Here is a 19,552-nt window from a genome sequence, read left to right as displayed (position 1 = left end):
TCATTATGGAAATTGACCTATTAGTTTTGTTTTGACTCTGCCTGGTTGAGGTATGTGAGAAATGTAGGGTATGTGTGTGTGTGTGTGGGGTCTCTAGGGAATCCATTCCAAATGGGGAATGGCCTCAGTCAATCACAAAATGGGGGGGGGGGAGTTTTCCTAATCCCATTCCAGAGATGCAAACCCAAGATTAGAAGAATCCAATTCTCAACTAGTCAAGAGTGACCTAGAGGGGCAACTAGGTGGTGAAAGAGCACTAGCCCTAGAGTCAGGAGGACCTGAGTTCAAATCTAACCTCAGAGACTTAATAATTACCTAGCTGGGTGGCCTTGGGCAAGCCACTTAACCCCTTTGCCTTGCAAAAAAAAAAACAACTCTAAAAAATAAAAGCGACCTAGAGATCTTGACCTAATGCAACTGAGTTTGTATAATTAGGACTTGAATATTATCCCCCACACCCCCTCTAGTGATCAGGGTTTGTCAGCATATCATTCATCATATGATGGGGGTGATCATATTAGGGGCATGTCATGAGATGGGCGAACCTCTTAGACTGTAACTCAAACTCTTAGAGCCTATGAAAATCCAGGTGGAAGGGGAAAGAGTTTCTAAAGATTATATAATACCTGATGAAATTACCACACCTTGTAGGTAAGGCACCTGTATCTTGCAATTTTCTCTCTCTAGCAGGTTTTTCTTTCATTTATAGACAAGGTAGCAGCACAATATTGGTGTCACAGAAGGAATTTGGTAGAAGGGTATGCTCAAGTGGGGTTGATGTGGCTTGCATGTCATACAGCTGGGTGATTGTTGGGTGTACAGGGCCAGATATGGGCTCAGGTGCTCCTGGCTCCAGGGCTGGTGCTCCGTCCACTGTGCCACCTGGCCATACCTACAATTATTACTATTATTTTTTTAATTTTAATTTTTTCTCTCCCCTTTATTGCTCAAGTGAGTCTATATTTTTTTGGCCGAGGGGGTATTTTGTTTACTCTTAAACAAGAATATTTTATTACTGTATAAAAAAATTTGAACAAAATGAGAATAAATATTAAATAAAAAATCATACTTAAAAAAAAGGGCATGTTCATATTTATAGCCTTTTGGGCATCATTCCAAAATACTCTCTAGAATGACTGACTCATTTTACAACACTCCAAACTGTGCTTCAGTTTCCCAGCTTCCCCACATCTCCAAGATTCATCATTTTTCTTTTCTTATTAATGAATCTGATGTGTATGGTGGTATCTAAGAATTCTTTTGATTTTCATTTTTGTAATAAATGGGGATTGAGCATTTTTCATGTTTATAGATAGCCTTAACTTCATCATCTGAAAATTCCTTCTTTATATTCCTTGACCACTTAATCAACTGGGGAATGACTTGTATTCTTTTGGATTTGTCTCAGTTCTTTGTATATTTGAGAAATGAGTCTTTTATCATTAACACACAGTAAAATTTATTCCCAATTTTCTGCTTTCTTCTCATCTTGGTTGCATTGGCTTTGTTTGTGCAAAACCTTTTTAACTTAATGTAATCAAAACGATCTGCTTTTGTCTTTCATACTGTTTTCTATTTTTTGATTAATCTATTTTGAGATAAGTGGGTCAAAGTCCTAGAAACAATCAATAATTTCATTAAAGAGAATGAAAACAATAAGACAACTTACCAAAATTAATGAAATGCAGCCAAACAGTACTTACAGGAAATCTTAGTTCTCTAAACTCTTCCATCAAAAAAAAAAAATGGAAAAAAAAGAACAAATCAATGAATTGGATTTTCAAGTAAAAAAGAAACTTGAAAAGGAACAAATTAAAAATTTCCAACTGATCATCAATTTGGAAATCTAGAAAAGCAAAGGTAAAATTTATAAGATGGAAAATAAGAAAAAACAGTGGGCTAATAGATCTAAAATCTAACTTGAAAAAATAAACAATAAGATATCATTGGTTAATTTGACTTAAAAAACAGAAATAAAAACTAAATATACAGTATCAGAATTAAAAAAGGTAAAATCATTGCCAATGAAAAAAAAGGTAAAGCAATGATTAGAAAAAATTTTGCCCAATTATATGCTAAATCTTAAAATCTGAGTGAAATTGTTTAATATCCATAAAAATTAAAATAGAATGTCTAAATAACCCTATCATAGAAAAAGAAATTGAATTAGCTGATAGTCTACTTCCTAGGGGGGGAAAAACAATCTCCAGGGCCACACCTCTGAATTCTAGCAAAGATGTATTTATTTATTTACTGAATGTTTTGCAAGGAAATAGGGTTAAGTAACTTGCCCTAGGTTACATTATTTAATTAAGCATCTGAACACAGATTTGAACTCAGGCCCTCCTAACTCCAGGGCCACAGTATCACCTAACCACCCCCTACCAAAGACTGAAAGACCAATTAATTCCAATATCATATAAACTATGTTCAAGAAAAATAGGTGAAAGAGTCCTACCAAACTTCTTTAATGATACAAATGTGGTGCTGTCCAACTAAATCAAACTAAACTAGGAAGAGCTAAACCAGAGAAAGAAAAATTATAGACAAATTTCCCTAAATAATATTGATACAAAACTTTGGAACAAAATACTAAGTGATTATACCACTAAATCATAAGTATTATAAACTATGTCAGGGTGGTATTTACAGCAGAAATATAGGGTTGGTTCAATATTAGGAAAAGTATCAACACATGTGACCATATCAATAGTAAAACAACAAAATCTTATGATTATCTCAAATGAAGCAGGAAAAGGTTTTAACAAAATATGGCACCTATGCCTCTGAAAAACACTAAAGAGCACAATAAAAAGGGAGGGTTTTTAAAAAAATGATAAGCAGCATCTATCTAAAATCAGCAGCAAGCATTATCTGTACTAAGGATAAGCTAGAAGCTTTCCCAGTAAGATCAGGGTTGAAACAAGGATAGCCATTACCAGCACTGTTATTCAGCATAATACTAGAAAGATTAGCTATAGCAATATAATAAAAAGAAATAAAAGCAATTAGATTAAGCACTGAAGAAAGAAAAATATCATTCTTTGCAGATGAAATTGATGGTATTTTAAGGAATCCTAGAAAATTAGCTAAAATAGTCACTGAAATAATTTATAATTTTAGCAAATTTTCAAAATATAAAGTTAACCCACATAAATCATCAGCATTTCTTCATGACCAACATAGCCCAGCAGTAGGTAATAGGAGAAATTACATTTAAAATGACTGTACACAATATAAAATTCTTGGAAGTCTACCAGCTAAGACAAATTCAATAACTATATGTACACAGTTACAAAACACTTTTTATTTTGGTTTTTACAAGACTTGCCCAAGGTCACATAACTAGGTAATTAATTGTCTCAGGTCCTCCTGACTTCAGGGTCATTGCTCTATCCACCCAGCTGCCCCCAAAACACTTTTCACACAAATAAAGTCAGACCTAAACAATGGGAAAAAATATGAATTGCTCATGCAAAGGCCATGCTAATGAAAAGAATGAAATTGTACCTAAATTAATTTACTTATTATACCAATCAAAACGTCAATTTGGTAAACCTCTCAAAAAAAAAAACCAAAAGAAAATGAGGTTAGTGTGGCATGGCTTTTATTATATTTTTTAATGAACCCAAAGTAGTGCTTAATAATTGTGGCTTTCGTTTCTATGAGTATTCACCACTATTATTTAAATTATGATTAAGATTTATATGACATCTACTATGTGGAAGACACTTTGTTAAATGTTTTATATTTATTATTTCATTTGATCTCACAAGATGCCTGGAATGAATATTGTAATCCCTATTTTATACATTTGAAGTAAACAAAAGATTAAATATCTTTTCCAGAGTCAACCAGCCAAGTGTTCAAAGCAAGATTTGAACCCAAGTCTTTTTGACTGTGCACTCTACCACCTTATTTTCCCCATATATCATTTTTTTTTTTATATTTTTGCAGCAAATGGGGTTAAGTGGCTTGCCCAAGGCCACACAGCTAGGTAATTATTAAGTGTTTGAGACCGGATTTGAACCCAGGTACTCCTGACTCCAAGGCCAGTGCTTTATCCACTACGCCACCTAGCCGCCCCCATATATCATTTTTGAAAATATCATCTGACATAAGCTTATTAAGGTTAGGGAGTTTGCTTTTTTTTCCCCCATAGTATACCCATCACAGACCTTTATTTTTCAGAGAACTCAATGCAACAGGAAAGATAGCACCAGAGATGGCGAGACCAAGATGACTAGGTAAAGGTAGGGATTCTTTTGAGCTTTTCCCCAAACCAATCCAAATATCTTTTGATAGTGAATCTAACCAAGTTCCAGAATGGTGAAACCCACACAGACTGAGTGAAAAAATTCTTCAGTCCGAGACTCTTGGAAGACGCATGGGAAGTGTCTGTAGCATAAGGGTAGAAAGGACCCCTAGCACAGCCCAGACTGTGCTAGAGCAAACTGGCCCCAACCATCTAGGAACAGATTGTAGGGCACCTGGCTCAGTGGCAACAGTGGCAGTTTCCAGACCTCTTAGTCCTAGAATTGTAAGGACCAACTTGGAAGGTCAGCTCTGCTACAAAGGGTGAGATTGGAACACAGGCCAGTGTAGGCCTCAACTGCAGAGATCTGACCCAGTAGACCAAGAGCTGACCTGGGGAGCTAATCAGCAGGAGCATCCTTGTTTCACCCCTGATCTTATTGGGAATGCTTCTAGCTTATCCCCATTACTTATAAAGCTTGTTGATGGTTGTAGCTAGATACTATTTATCATTTTAAGGAATACTTCATTTATTCCTATGCTCACTAGGGTTTTCAGTAGGAATGTGCTGTTATTTTGTCAAAAGCTTTTCTAGCCAATTGTTGTGATTCAACAATTATTTGTTAGGTTTGTTATAGATAAGATCAAAGATGCTAATAGTTTTCCTAATTTTGAACCAACCCTGAATTCCTTACATTTATTGTGCTTGATCATAGTGTATTATCCTAGTGATAATTTGCTGTATTGGCTTTATTAATATTTCATTTAAAATTTTTCCATACATAATTTTCTTTTGCTGTTTGGACTCTTCCTGGTTTTGATATCACAACCATATTGGTGTCATAGAAGGAATCTGGGAAACACTATATCAAAGAGTTTTTGCACAAACAAAGCCACTGTAAACAAGATTAAAAGGAGTGTAGTAATCTGTGAAACAATTTTTATAACTAGTGTTTCTAACAAAGGATTAATTTCTAAAATATACAGAGAACTGAGCCATATTTATAAAACCAAATCATTCCCCAATCGATAAATGGTGATAAGAAATGGAAAGGCAATTCTCAGATGAAGAAATCAAAACTATCTAGTCAAAACAAAAATTGCTCTAAATCATTACTGGTAAAAGATATAAATTAAAGCATCTCTGAGGTACCACTTTACACCTCAGATTGGCCAATGTGACTGGAAAGGTAAAAGATCAGTGTTGGAGGGGGTGTGGGAAATCTGGAATACTAATGCATTTTTGGAGCAATGGTGAACTGATTTTACCTTTCTGTAGAACAATTTGGAAATATGCCCAAAGGACAATAAAAATGTGCATACCGTTTGACCCAGCAAGACCACTAATGGGTCTGTATCCTGAAAAGATCAAGAAAAAGGGGAAAAATCCTACATGTACAAAAATATTCAGAGCAGCTCTTTTTATAGTGGCAAAGAATTAAAAATTGAGGGGTTATCCATCAGTTGTGGAATGGATAAACAAATTGTGGTACATGTACAGGATAGGACACTATTGTTCTCTAAGAAATCATGAATCAGTGCTGAGTGAGATGAACAGGAGCAAAACTTTTTAAACATACTAACAACATGGGGTCATGATCAACCATGATGGACTTATTCATTTCAGCAGCACAATAATCAAAGATAATTTAGTTGGAAAATCAAAAGAAATAAAATTAAAACAAACAAAAAGGAATGCATTGAACAGAATTGCTATCAATGGACAATTTTGTTTGTTTTCAATCTATATCATTATTGTGTTATACAGTGAGAAGGTGCCTGAATAAAAAACCCTTTCCACATTGGTGACATCCTTAATGTTTCTCTGTAGTGTGAATTCTCTGATGTGTAATAAGATGGGCCCTCTGAGTAAAAGTCTTTCCACATTGATTACATTCAAAAGGATTCTCTCCAGTGTGGATTCTCTGATGTACAGAAAGACTGCCCTTCCTTGTAAAAACCTTTCCACATTGATTACATTCATAAGGTTTTTCTCCAGTATGGATTCTCTGATGTGCAGTAAGATTTGCCCTCTGAGTAAAGGCCTTTCCACACTGATTACACTCATAAGATTTCTCCCCAGTATGGATTCTTTGATGTGCAGTAAGATTGGCCCTCTGAGTAAAAGCTTTTCCACACTGATTACATTCATAAGGTTTCTCTCCAGTGTGGATTCTCTGATGTACAGTAAGATGGGCTCCCCAAGTAAATGCCTTTCCACATTGATTACATGCATAAGGTTTCTCCCCAGTGTAGAATCTCTGATGTCTAGTAAGCTGCTCTTTCTGGATAAAAGCTTTTCCACAGTGATTACATACATAAGGCTTCTCTCCAGTGTGGATTCTCTGATGTTTAATAAGGCTGGTCCTCTGAGTAAAAACCTTTCCACACTGAATACATCCGTAAGGTTTCTCCCCAGTATGGGTTCTCTGATGTTCAGTAAGACCTGCACTCCAAGTAAAAGCCTTTTCACATTGATTACATTCATAAGGTTTCTCTCCAGAGTGGCGTCTCTGATGATCAGTAAGATGTGACTTCCGAGTAAAAGTCTTTTCACATTGATTACATTCGTAAGGTTTCTCTCCAGTATGGCGTCTCTGATGTTCAGTAAGCTGATTCCTCCGAATAAAAGCCTTTTCACATTGATTACATTCATAAGGTCTCTCCCCAGTGTGAATTCTCTGATGTACCGTAAGACTGCCCTTCCATGTAAAAGACTTTCCACAGTGATTACATTCATAAGGTTTCTCTCTAGTTTGGATTTTCTCATGTGTAACACAGAATTTGCTCCAGGTGAAATCACAGGCACTGTCATTTATTCCTCCTTGCTTGTGAGTTTCTGCCACAAAAAGACTTCCAATAGTCTCCTTCATTTCAAGTCTGATCTCTTCCTCTAAAAGAAACAAATACAAATATACTCAGACACTACACACATTTATATTTATATCCCCCTTCCACTATTGGTAGAACTTAAATTTGTTTACTTTTTATTTTCCCAGGTAAAGAAAAAACAAAGTTCAACCTTATGTGGGCAGAATCAATCATTGTTAGATGTCTGTAGCTCACATTCAAAGAATGATTTAATTTACAAAGAGCTGCACACACAATCAGAGTAGATATTGAAAATAAACAAGTGACACAGGAAGAGCTGGCATTCTCATGACATTCAAATATGAGCCATGAGCTCAAAATGGCCTCCTGACTAGATCCATATCCCAGCAGTTGACACTAGAACACAAGCCCTGTGAATGGGCACACTCTGTTCACAGGACTCAACAAATTCAATCCACTTTCAGTCTTTCCATTTCCCTTTCATTGTTTGTATTTTCAACCTTTTCATTCTAGACACAACATTTGATGCACAGCTATTAAATATTTAAATTATTTCATGATCCATCCTACCTGCATGCATAATGTAATTTCCCTAGTGATCACTTTTAAATATTTTTTGTGGTTTTAGAATCTGAGGTCACATGCAAAATACCAACATAGTTTTTTTTTTATTAAACTGAGGCATAAGATGGAATAACCATTACTTCTTTCTTTTTAAAAAAATATTTAAGTGTTCCCGCACCCTAAAGTAAAATTGAAATCTTTTGAAAACCATAATTTTAAAAATCCATGATATTTCTTATATCTGAAAATATGTGTCTCATAGAGGAATTTGAGTTAATCACTTTTTTATAAGGATGTTGACAGCATGCTTCACAATTAGTCCTCTTCCCATTTAGAGGTTCACACATCCCTTGAAGAATTGAGACATGGCCCAAGGGATTAGAGTTAAAAACTTGTCAATGGGAAGAGAAGCAGTAAATAGTTGTCCAAGTGAGCCACTCAGACATTTATCCCCCAGAACAACAAGGGTTTGTATATTTGAACCTTTACAGATGTAATTCTGCAGTTTGTAACTATCACGATCAGGAAGATACTGTGTTTTGCAACACTGTGGTGATTACATCAAACTCTGACTATTTCTGACTAATGCAACATTTCCTTTTACAGTCTCAACTATATCAAATTATTTCCAAAACCTCCAGGAAGGTTGGAAGGTTGGAAAGGGTAGCCAGTTTATCAATAGAAGAAAAACAAAATGGCATCTGAAAAATTGTATCCTTTAATGGTTATTTTGAAAACAAATATTATTTAAAAGAAAAACAACATTTGCAATTGACCTGCAGGTATATTTGTCAAGCTTGTCTTCAATCAACAGAAAAATCAATCATTTTCTTTTTCTTTTTTTTTTTTTGCAAGGCAATGGGGTTAAGTGGCTTGCCCAAGGCCACACAGCTAGGTCATTATTAAGTGTCTGAGGCTGGATTTGAACTCGGGTACTCCTGACTCCAGGGCTGGTGCTCTATCCACTGTGCCACCTAGCTACCCAAATCAATCATTTTCAAAGTAGTTAGCATTCACTGTGAGTTGTCTGAGAGCTTAAAAAGATGAATTTCTATCCCCCACACTATGTCCATTTTCTACCTCATATATGTGACCATTTTCATCATATTTTCTTTAAAAATCAGAATGGAACTAGTAGTGCAAATTATTGCTTTGTATATAAACATTACTTAAAATATACAAAAAGAACAGCAAGGTAATATTTGCAATTGATCGGCAAATGCATTGGTCAAGGATGCTCTGTTATGAGTCAATTGGAAAGTAAATAGTAAATTAAGCAATTCATTTTCATTGGTTTGAGAGTTTTAAAAAATCCATCCTTAAATGGGAGCTTGCCCAATTCTGCATCCATTTTCCACCTTATATATATGTGAAGATTTTCTATATATTCTTTTTAAAAATCAGAATCTAACTGGTGATGCTATGGATAGAATGTAGGGCCCTGAATCCCAAAGATCAGAGTTCCAATTCCAACTCAGAAACTTGCTGGTCCTCTGACCCTAGGAAAAGTCACAAGACCTCTGCTTGCTTCACTTTATTTGTAAAATGGTCCTAATAATAGCACTAACTCCCAGGATTCATATGAAGATAAAATGAGAGAATATTTACACAAAGGGTAAAAACGCTCATTGTATGTTGATTATTTTTGTCCCCAGTTCTGCTCTCCTTCTTAAACTATTATCTTCTCCTGTTAGAATCCCTTATTTCCCATTGCACTATATGAATTTCTCTTCATAAACACTCTCTTTTCTGTGCATCAGCTCTTGGTTGCAAACCAGATTGTGGGCTCTAAGACAACTGACCTGGGGGTAGCTAGGTGATATAGCAGATCAAGCATCAGCCCTGGGGTAGGAGGGCCTGAGCTCAAACCCAGTCTCAGATTCTTGATGCTTACCAGCTTTGTGATCTTGGGCAAGTCACTTAACCCCATTGCCCCTCAAACCCATGCGAGCTCCATGGCTTAGCATAGTGTCTAAATCAGAAGTATTTTATAGCAGTTCTTCCAGATTTTTCCATTCCTCCCCAACCCCCCCCCCAATTAAGTTTGTTTCTACCATCCCTACCAATGAACAAAAACTATTTATCAAGGACCATCTCACACTTCTCTCCTTTTTGACCTCTATATTAGATAAGGATTATTCTTTAGTTTGATGAAGAAAATCCTTTCACTAATACACACAATCTCATTTCAATCCTTCAACTGTCCTATATCTGTGTAAAATATTCTATACACTTTTCTATTTGTCAGTTTATTCTCTGAATGTAAATAGTATCTTTCTTCATTTATTCTTTATAGTGAATTTAGGTAATTAAAATAGTCAAGGAAAAAAAGAAAGAATGAAATGCACTGCAATCTAGCTCCTGATTTCACTGGAGGAATGAAACCTGTCTTCCAAAAATTACAAATAATCACAAAATCACTGGTATTCATTGCTTTTTTTTTTTTTTTGCAAGGCAAATGGGGTTAAGTGCCTTGCCCAAGGCCACACAGCTAGGTAATTATTAAGTGTCTGAGGCTGGATTTGAACTCAGGTACACCTGACTCCAGGGCCAGTGCATCCATTGCACCACCTAGCTGCCCCCAAATCATTGATATTCAAAGTCATTCCCAAATCCTAATAGTTCTTGACTTCTCTGCAGGCTTTGGCACTTTTCCTTATTCTCCCTTCTCTAGATGTAAGGGACATGACTCTCTACTGGTGCAACTTCTACCACATCCAAAAGGAACCTCATTTCCCCCCCCAAACTTCCCATCTTCTTATATTCTTAATGCTTTATCCAAGGCTACTCCAAAAAGTCCAGGCTCAGAAATGGAGCCCTATGTCCTTCTCATCAGCTGCTACATATTCCCTCTCCTGACCCACACATGCAATCTGTCGCACATTCCTCTTGATTTTTCCTTTCTGCCTTCTTTCACATCTATGTTTCTCTCTCAACGCTGTCACTGTCTTGGTTCAGACCCTTGTCCACCTCACAGCTGAGATACTGTAAGAGCCTGATGCTTGGTCCAGCTGCCCCAGTCCTATCACTCCTCCATTTGGCAAATTCTTTCCAAAGCTCTCATCTGATGTCACAACCTACCTAACAATAGATCCAAAGCAAAAGGATCAAATATAAAACCTTTTGTAGAGTTAAATTACTGAATCACTATCCTGTCTCCTACTCTTCCAACCTTCTTTCACCCTATTCCTACCATATAGGCTACAGTTCAGTGATAAGGGTCTTCCTTCTCTTCTGGGAAGAGGATCCATGTCTAGACTCTGTGGGTTTCCCTTGCCATTTCTGTTGCCTACAATGCTCTCCCTGGTTTCCCTTATGCCCACCTAGAGACCACCTTCTACAATATTGCCTTTTCTAGTTCTACTTCAATTTATGGTCTAGGAGCTATTAGCTAGTACAGTAGATAGAGCACAGGCCCTAGAGTCAGGAGAAACTGAGTTCAAATCCAGAATCAGAATCTGGATTCTTACATGTTGTGTGACCTTGGGCCAGTCACTTAATTTGCCCACAAAAGCAATGTAAAAAAATCATGGCCTAATCTCTCTTAACTAATTCCAATTTATGTTGTCCGTAGTGAGTTTCTACATTGCTGTTGGACTGTTCACTTTCCCCAATCCTACATCTCTTTCTGAGCTTGGTGCTTTGCACAGGGCCTGGAACATCACAGGTGCTTAGATGTCTTCTGATTTGAAGAAAGTCTAGGAAACAGTTCAGATGGGATGATCTAACCCTGTTTTGTACTTTCAGAAGAAGTCCCTGCCCCCAAATTCAAAATAATGCCCACTTTTAGTATCATTGATTGACTCCTGGAACTGAATAGGCCTTGGAATCCAACTTCCTTATTTTGCAGATGGAGAATGACTGGTGGTTCAGTGGTTCAATGACTGAACCAGGAAGACATTACCATGAAATATTCAAAAAACAATTCCAAGTCAAGTCTTCTTGTCCCCAAATGTAGCACTGGCTTGAATATAACACAAAGAAACGTCTTGTAATTGGAGCTCTCATCTACCTGCTTTCACCTCACTCACCTGAATAGCAGATCCTTAGACCTTCTTGCTGCAACATCCATGGAGCTTCCTTTTGTTCAAAATAAGAGATCACATCTGGTTTTGTAACTGGAAGTCCTGGGAAGGAAAACCAGTGAGAAATGAAGATGGAAAGAAGCTTGCAATTTAGGTTTATTTTTGGAAAGGAGGGTAAATATTTTAAGAACCACAATATTTGCTCACATATAGGAGTCTGTTCTCAACCATCAGTGCTTGCAATGCAAATAACTCAAAATAGGATATGTTGGTCTGAAAAATGGCCAAACCCTCTGCCCCCAACTCATCCTGTCAAGTACCAAAGGTTATTGTACAAGACCACCCTCAAGTCACAGAAACAAGAACCTTGATGAGTTGGTTTTTCCCCTGTTGTCTATCCTGAGACTCCCTCACTGAGACATACAGACATCTGTTTATTATTCCTCTGGGAAGTCTTTGCCTCTTGAGATGAAATTCTCCTGCTGGTAAATTCAAGAAACCCTTCTTGTTCCAATTCTATTTGAAGACCAGTCTATTATTTCTGGCAATTCTAGGATCTGGCAATTAAGGACCACAGGGTTGGTCCCCAGGACTCCTAAGGAACTATCTCAGAGCATTTAGTTTTTGAGTTCTGGGAAGAAGTAAGAGAGAACATCATAGGACCAGGTTGGAATCAGGAAATTTGGACTTGGGGAACCTTCTTCATAGAAGCAAGAACTACTCATCTTTCCTTTTCTATTATCAAGAAATTAGAGGCATATGTTAGTTCAGTGAAGAGAGCCCTGGGCCTCAAGTGAGAAAGATCAGAATCTAAATCCAACCTTAAAACAGTTACTAGCTGTGTGCTCCTGAAAAACACTTAACCACCACTTCCCTCAGTTTCCTCAATTATCAAATGGGGATAATAATATGACCTAACTTGAAAGGTTATTATCAGGATGAAGTGACATATTGCAAGGAAAGCACTTGGCAGAGCAGCTGGCTAATAACAGATGAAAACAAATGCTTATTTCCTTCCCTTCATTTCCCTTTTCCCTTCCTCTGTCCTAGATAGGAAGGAAGATTAAGGACAAATTTGGTATACACTGAAACTGCTAACTATAAGCTACAGATTGATGATTATTGAAATGGAAAATGCTCCAACTACCATACTCATCCAACAGAGTAAGGGTCACAATGAAAAGCTGCCTGAAGAGTTTTCAGAGATTTGGTGGGCAAAACTCATGTCCAGGTTAAAGCTAAACTGAACTATCTTTGAGACTGGTTACACATCAGATATGCTTCCAAAATGATTTGATCTGAAACTACGTAGAACTAATAATAGTCAGCGTCAGGAGGAACAAAGAGGAATACCAGGTTCTTTTCCCATCATGCAAAGATATTTTACAGGAAAGCTAGCCAACTAGAGGACCCAGAAACTTAACTTGATCACAGGAGACCTGCACTTTTCTCTCTCTAAATTGATGAAACTTTCCACAGAAGGGAATGAAGATATTCCCATTGATTGCAGACTCAGGGCTACCAGGGGAAGCATCCTTACCCACAGAGAGCAGGTTCTGGGCATTCTCCAGCATGACTTCCTTGTACAACTCCTTCTGAGGATGATCCAAGATGCTCCACTCCTCCCGGGTGAAGTCCACCGCCACATCCTTGAATGACACCAACTCCTAGACCATCAAAAGTAAACAAATGGAGAGCTGAAAAAATTCTCACTAGTAAAGAATCCAGCCCTCATCAATTCTAGGAGGTAACAGAAGCACAGAAAGGGATTTGCCCAGAGGTCAGACCCCATATGAGGGGCAGAGTCAGCTCTAGATCATTAAGAGACTGATGGGATTTTGAAATAAGCATTTTATGTGTTGAGAATAAGGCTAAGAAATGTCTTACAGTGAAATGTATCTCCCTGTGGCATTAGGGAGAAAGTTTGTGTTCTCTTTGTAAGAAAGTTGGTGAATCTGGGGAGGAAAAAGGGAAAGAGTGATGGGAAATTTCTTCCTTCTAGGACCACATAGGAGATGCAGTTTAGGAAAATGGCAGTGTAAGTCAAAGATTTCTAGAATCTCCACATTTCTGCCACAAACTGACAGAAAATCACCCAGAAAAGGTAGAGTCCTAAATGTAGAGAAGAAATCAGAATATGGAATGAGGTGATTAAAAAAAAGTACAGAGAAAAAGTAATCTTGGAAAAGTTCAAAGATTCAACTAAAAGTAATAACTTTTTCAAAGTAGCAGGATATATACAGTAAATCCACAAAAATCATCAACCTTCCTTTATATCATAAATAAAACTCTATGAGAAGAGACAATAAAAAATGCTCTATTTTAAATAACTCCAGATCTTATGTCATGCAATGGATAGAGCACCAGCCCTGGCATCATTGAACTTGAGTTCAATTCCAGACTCAGACACTTAGCATTTTACTGTTGACCCTGGGTAAGTCACTTAACCCTGACTGCTTCACATAAAGGACCATTTCCAGTCATCCTGATTCAGATCTGGTCACTGGGGCCAGAGGGCTAAGGGAGAGAAATTGGGACTGCTGACTTTGCAAAGCATCCCCTCAGTCAAAATCAAATTCACTTGCTCGTCATGACATCACGTCCCTGTTGTATGGGCTTCTTTCAGAAGGAAGGACAAACAGTAACCAGACCTTATAAAAAATGGGCGGATGCCAAATAGCATAAACCCCAGACTTTTTAAAAAAAATTATAAAAAAACTTTTGATTCAAACAAAATAGATTGAAATAATCAAAATAATATTCCTTATGGCATTGACAGGACTAACATAATAAGAAAGACCATTTTTCCCAAAATAATTTATAAATTCAATGCCCTTCCAATTAAGTTGCCAAATATATGATTTCCTGAATGAGGAAAAATTGTGTTAAAATTCATTTAGAGGCGGCTAGGTGGCCCAGTGGATAGAGCACTGGCCCTGGAGTCAGGAGAACTTGAGTTCAAATCTGGCCTCAGACACTTAATAATCACCTAGCTATGTGGCCTTGGGCAAGCCACTTAACCCCATTGCCTTGCAAAAACTTAAAAAACAAACAAACAAAAAAGAAAACAAAAAATACGTCATATTAAAGGAAATAAGGAAAATGTATAAATGTATAAAGGAAGTTGATTTAGCAGAGTATGTCCTTGTATTATAAAGCAGTAATTATCAAAACAGTGTCATACATGCTGAAAAATAGAAAGATAAATTTACCGTAGAATTGAGTACACAAAAAAAATTATAGTAGCAAATAGTCATAATAACCATGTAGTTGTTGAGTGTAAAGACATTAGAGATCTGGAGATAAGAATTCATTTTTTGGTTAAATTTGTTGGGAAAGCAGTATGGTGAAAACCGGACAGGGACCAGTATCTCACACTGAGGTCAAAACGGACACATGACCTAGACATGAAGAGAGTTTCTACAAGAAAATTAGAAGACCAAAGAATGTATTACTCATCAGACATAAGGAATGATAAACAATTCACAAATCAGGGGTGGCTAGGAGAGCACCAGCCCTAGAGTCAGGAGTACTTGAGTTCAGATCTGACCTCAGACACTTAATAATGACCTAGCTGTGTGGCCTTGGGCAAGCCACTTAACCCCAATTGCCTTGCAAAAAACAAAACAAAACAATTTACAAATCCAAAAAGGGGAGAGAGCAAAATTAGGTGTAAAAAGGATAAATTTGATTACATTAAATTAAAAAAATTTCTGGACAAATTGAACAAATATAGCCAGGGATCTGAAGGAAAACAGAAAATTGTAAGGATGCGTTTAAAGACAGTTTATCAGATAAAGGTCTCCCATCAAAAATAAAGAACTATGTGAAATCTCTAAGAATATGAGTCATTTGGGGTGGCTAGATGGCACAGTGGATACAGCACTGGCCTTGGAGTCAGGAGTACCTGGGTTCAAATCCAGCCCCAGACACTTAATAATTACCTAGCCGTGTGGCCTTGGGCAAACCACTTAACCCCATTGCCTTGTAAAATCTAAAAAAAAAAAAAAAAAAGTCATTCCTCAATTGATAAATTGTTAAAGGATATATAAAAGGGTAGTTTTTGAATGATAAAATTCAAACATTTGATATTCATATAAAACACTCTAAGTCTTTAATGATTAGATTAATGCAAATGAAAACAACCTTGAGAGCTCATTTTATGGCTGTCAGATTAGTTAAAAGAAGAGAAGTTAAACAAGACAAATGCTCAGAGTATATGGCAAATTTGAGATGCTAATTCAGTGTTGCTGAAACTGGCAAATGGTCCAAGCATTTTAGAGGGCAATCTGGAATTTTGTCCAAATAATTTTTAATCTATCTTATTCTTTGACCCAGCAATACCACCAGTAGTTCTATTTCCAAAGATGATTTAAAATAAAGGAAAACCAGCTATGTGGGCTAAAATGTTGGAGAAATTCTCTTTGTGGTGGGAAAGACCTGGAAATTGCAGGAATGCCCATCAAATTGGGGAGTTATTGAACAAGGTGCAGTATATGAATTATGACAGAATGCTGCTGTGATGAGCTTCAGGGTTTTAGAAAAACATGGAGTCACGAGAAATAATGGAGATAGCAATGAGCAGAACCAAGCAAGATTTGGACATGATAACAATAGTTTTAAGAATGACCTTACCCAAATAACTTTCCTTTTCTACTATAAATAGCCAAGATAATATAAATGACACATGAAGATGGTGTGTGCAGAGAAAAGAAATGATAGCTAGGGGAGGCTAGGTGGCACAGTGGATAGAGCACTGGCTGTGGAGTCAGGAGAGTCTGAGTTCAAATCTGGTTTCAGACACTTAATAATGACCTGTGTGGCCTTGGGCAAGCCACTTAACCCCATTTGCCTTGCAAAAACTAAAAACAAAAATGGTAGCTAGGATGTATGCAATAATTGTACCCAACCATCTTAAAGAGTAATTAGGAACTAACTCCAGACTGCTAAAAATCTTGCAGACCCTTTGACCCAGCAATGTGAGTGCCTGATCTTTTTCCTAAAGGCATTCAGGGAAGGGAAAAACGATCTCTTTGTACAAAAATATTCCTGGCAGGTCTTTCTGAAGTGGCTAAGAACTGGGGAAGAAGAAGATGCCCACCAACTGGGAACGGAAAAATAACTGTGGTATATGGCTGTGATGGAATGTTATGATTACGTGGTAAGAAATGACCAACAGGATGCATTATGCATGAAATGACTGATAGGGAAATAGTTTTTCACGACTACACATAGATAATCCTTATCAGATGGCTTATCATTTAAGAAAGGCTGGTGAGGAGGAGGGGGTAAACCAATGAACTCAAAACTTTTTTTAAAATGTTTAAAAATTGCTTCAAGACATATATCATTTGGGGAAATATTATATTTTCCAAAAGAAATTGTAAAAGGGAATCCTGAGAAGCATGTGTGACCTGAGGCTCAAGGACCAGAGCAGCACCTAGAGCAGCACCCAGAGCATCATGTCTGCTGTGAGGCCAAGACCACAAAGGATGAGAACTGGTTCTGCCTTCAGGGCTCTGCCTGGGGAGGGTTTCCCGGACCCTCAGTTGATACAGATAGAGCTTGGCCAAAAAGCAAAGAGGTGGAGGGAGAGAGGGGGAAGATGAAGTGTGTGTGTGTGTGTGTGTGTGTGTGTGTGTGTGTGTGTGTGTGTGTGTGTGTGTGTGTGTGTTTGTGTGTGTGTGTAGGGGGGGTCTTTGTGTATGAGAGAGAGCCCCTGTGCTGGGCCCGCACGGAGAGGGAGGACCAGATCTCTAGGAAACCATTATCGGTGCATGAAGTGGTCCCTGACCGTGAGTTGTCCTGATGGGGAATTTAAAACAAAGAGGGAGGGCGCCAGCTGTACAGGTGGGAGCTGGGTGCTCAGGACCCCCCGGGGGCCCATGGTTCGGTTGAGATGAGCCAGTGATGAGTGCTGGGCCCAGAAAGCATTGCCAGGCTCCCTAGTGCGTCCCCTAGAAGTACAGAAAAGGGCTGGGGTGCTCCCCTGGGGCGAGGCTGCTCTCACCTGCGGTGGGGGGCTCAGGCTCCCGGGGGCCATTCCCTCTGAATCCGGGGGCCCTAGGTAGACAGCAAAGGAAGCAGAGTGACTTCTTTTTCCTCGGTTCCTCCATCTTGCTCTTGCTCTGCCCCTCCCCCGGGGCCCTGGGGCCCCCCCATTTGTGGACGCCCGGCCGGAGCAACAACCAAAGCTGGCTAGCAGGGCTGCGGCCTGGCCCGGGACGCCCGGCCCGGGAAGCCCGGCCCGGGAAGCCCGGCCCGGGAAGGCTTCGGAGCCGCCTGGAGCCCGGGAAGCTCCTCCCTGGCCGGGCACGGGCCAGCGGCCTGCCCCGGTGCCCCCCGGTGGTTTATACCCAGGAGAGCTGGCCAGGCCTGGGGGGCGGGGAGGCCCGGGCCGCGGGCTTCACCAGGGCCAGGGCCAGGGCCCCGGAGGCCTGGCCCAGGGAGGGGCCCCCGGCCCTTCTGCCCGCCCAGGCCCCTGCCGCCCCCCCCACGCCACGGCCGGGCCGGGGCCTGCGGTGCGGCCGAGCCCCCCCGGAGCCCGGCAGGGTCACCCCCGCGGCGGCGGCCTCCGGGGCTCGGGGGCAGCGCAGGGGTGGGGGCTCCCCGGGGCGGGCGGGGGAGGCCGGCCCCGGAGGGCGCTTTTCGGGGCGCCCCGCGCCCCCCAACACCGCCTGCCTCCGGCCGTCCCCCAGAGCCGCCAGCAGGGGCGGCGGGGGGCTCCGACCTACCTGGGGCTCGGCCGGGCCCCTCCGAGGCTTCCTGCTCCCCGCCGGCCCCTCGGGGAGGGTCTGCCCAAGCACCACCCTGCGCGGCCGCGGGCCCCGGGCCTCCAATCACAGGCCCCGCCGCCCGGCCCGGCCCGGCCTAGCTCGGGGGGCGCCCGGGCTGCGCCCCCTCCTGCGGGCTCCGGCCGGCGCGGGCCCGGCGGCATCACCCGGGCGCGGGGCGGGCGCGCCCGGTCTGCCAGAGGGCGCCCCGGGGCGGCCGCGGCCCGGCCCGGCCCAGGACAGGGCCAGGAGGGCCCGCCGGGCCCGGCCCCGGGAGCAGCCCCTCAGCATGGCTCCTCGGCAAGGCCTGCGGTCCGTGATGCTGAGGGCCCGCGCCACTCACCGTGGGGCACCACGCAGCGTCCCGCTCCCTCCTCCCCTCCCTCCTCCCTCCTCCCTCCCTTTCTGCTTTTTGCAAGACAATTGCGGCTCCGCGGCTTGCCCAGGGCCACACAGCCAGTTGCTTACTGAGTGTCTGATTGCGGATTTGAACTCAGGGCCTCCTGACTCCAGGGCCATCCGCTGCACCAACTAGCTGCCCTGGCTCATCCTTTCTTTTTTGTTTCTTTTTAGATTTTGCAAGGCAGTGGGCTTACGTGGCTCGCCCGAGGCCACACGGCTAGGTCATTACTAAGTGCCTGAGGCCGGATTGGAACCCAGCTCCTCCTGACTCCAAGGCCGGTGCCCTATCCACTGCCACCTAGCCGCCCCTCATCATTTCTTAAAGTAAAATCGTGTTCCATCGCACTCAAATACCACATCAGTCTTCAATTGATGACCATCCCCTTTATTTCCAATTCTCTGCCATTATAAAAAAAATAACAAAATATTTTGCAAATATAGGTCCCTTCTCCCTTTACCATCTCTTTAGGATACAGAGTTAGTAGTGCCACTTCCGGCAGGATATGCACAGTCGTCAGTTCCAAATGGCTCTCTAGATTGGTTAGCTCAGTCCAAAACTCCACCAACCATGCCTTAGTGTCCTAACACTTAGACTTCTCCTTTTTTGTCCTATCAGCCAGTGTGCTAGAGGAGAGGTCGTATCTCAGAGTTGTTTTCATTTGCATTTCTCCAATCAAAAGTCATATAGAACATTCTCCACAA

The 19,552-nt window shown here is 40.5% G+C and overlaps 1 protein-coding gene across 1 annotated transcript; it reads right to left on the bottom strand.

Annotated features, from left to right (window-relative positions):
* Positions 1 to 2,030: 2,030 nt before the first annotated feature.
* Positions 2,031 to 17,899, bottom strand: LOC141497146 (uncharacterized). The gene is made up of 4 exons (XM_074199791.1): positions 17,686 to 17,899; positions 13,216 to 13,342; positions 11,682 to 11,777; positions 2,031 to 7,147 (listed from the first exon to the last, which is right to left on the bottom strand). Exons 1-4 carry the CDS (start codon positions 17,716 to 17,718, stop codon positions 6,069 to 6,071), a joined length of 1,335 nt encoding a protein of 444 aa, XP_074055892.1. The 5' UTR covers positions 17,719 to 17,899; the 3' UTR covers positions 2,031 to 6,068.
* Between the last annotated feature and the right edge of the window lie 1,653 nt (positions 17,900 to 19,552).

The sequence above is a fragment of the Macrotis lagotis genome, chromosome X (genome assembly GCF_037893015.1).
Source record: "Macrotis lagotis isolate mMagLag1 chromosome X, bilby.v1.9.chrom.fasta, whole genome shotgun sequence".
NCBI lineage: Eukaryota > Metazoa > Chordata > Mammalia > Peramelemorphia > Peramelidae > Macrotis > Macrotis lagotis.
The sequence above is the reverse complement of the archived record's forward strand: the minus strand, read 5'-3'. Positions and strand labels throughout refer to the sequence as shown.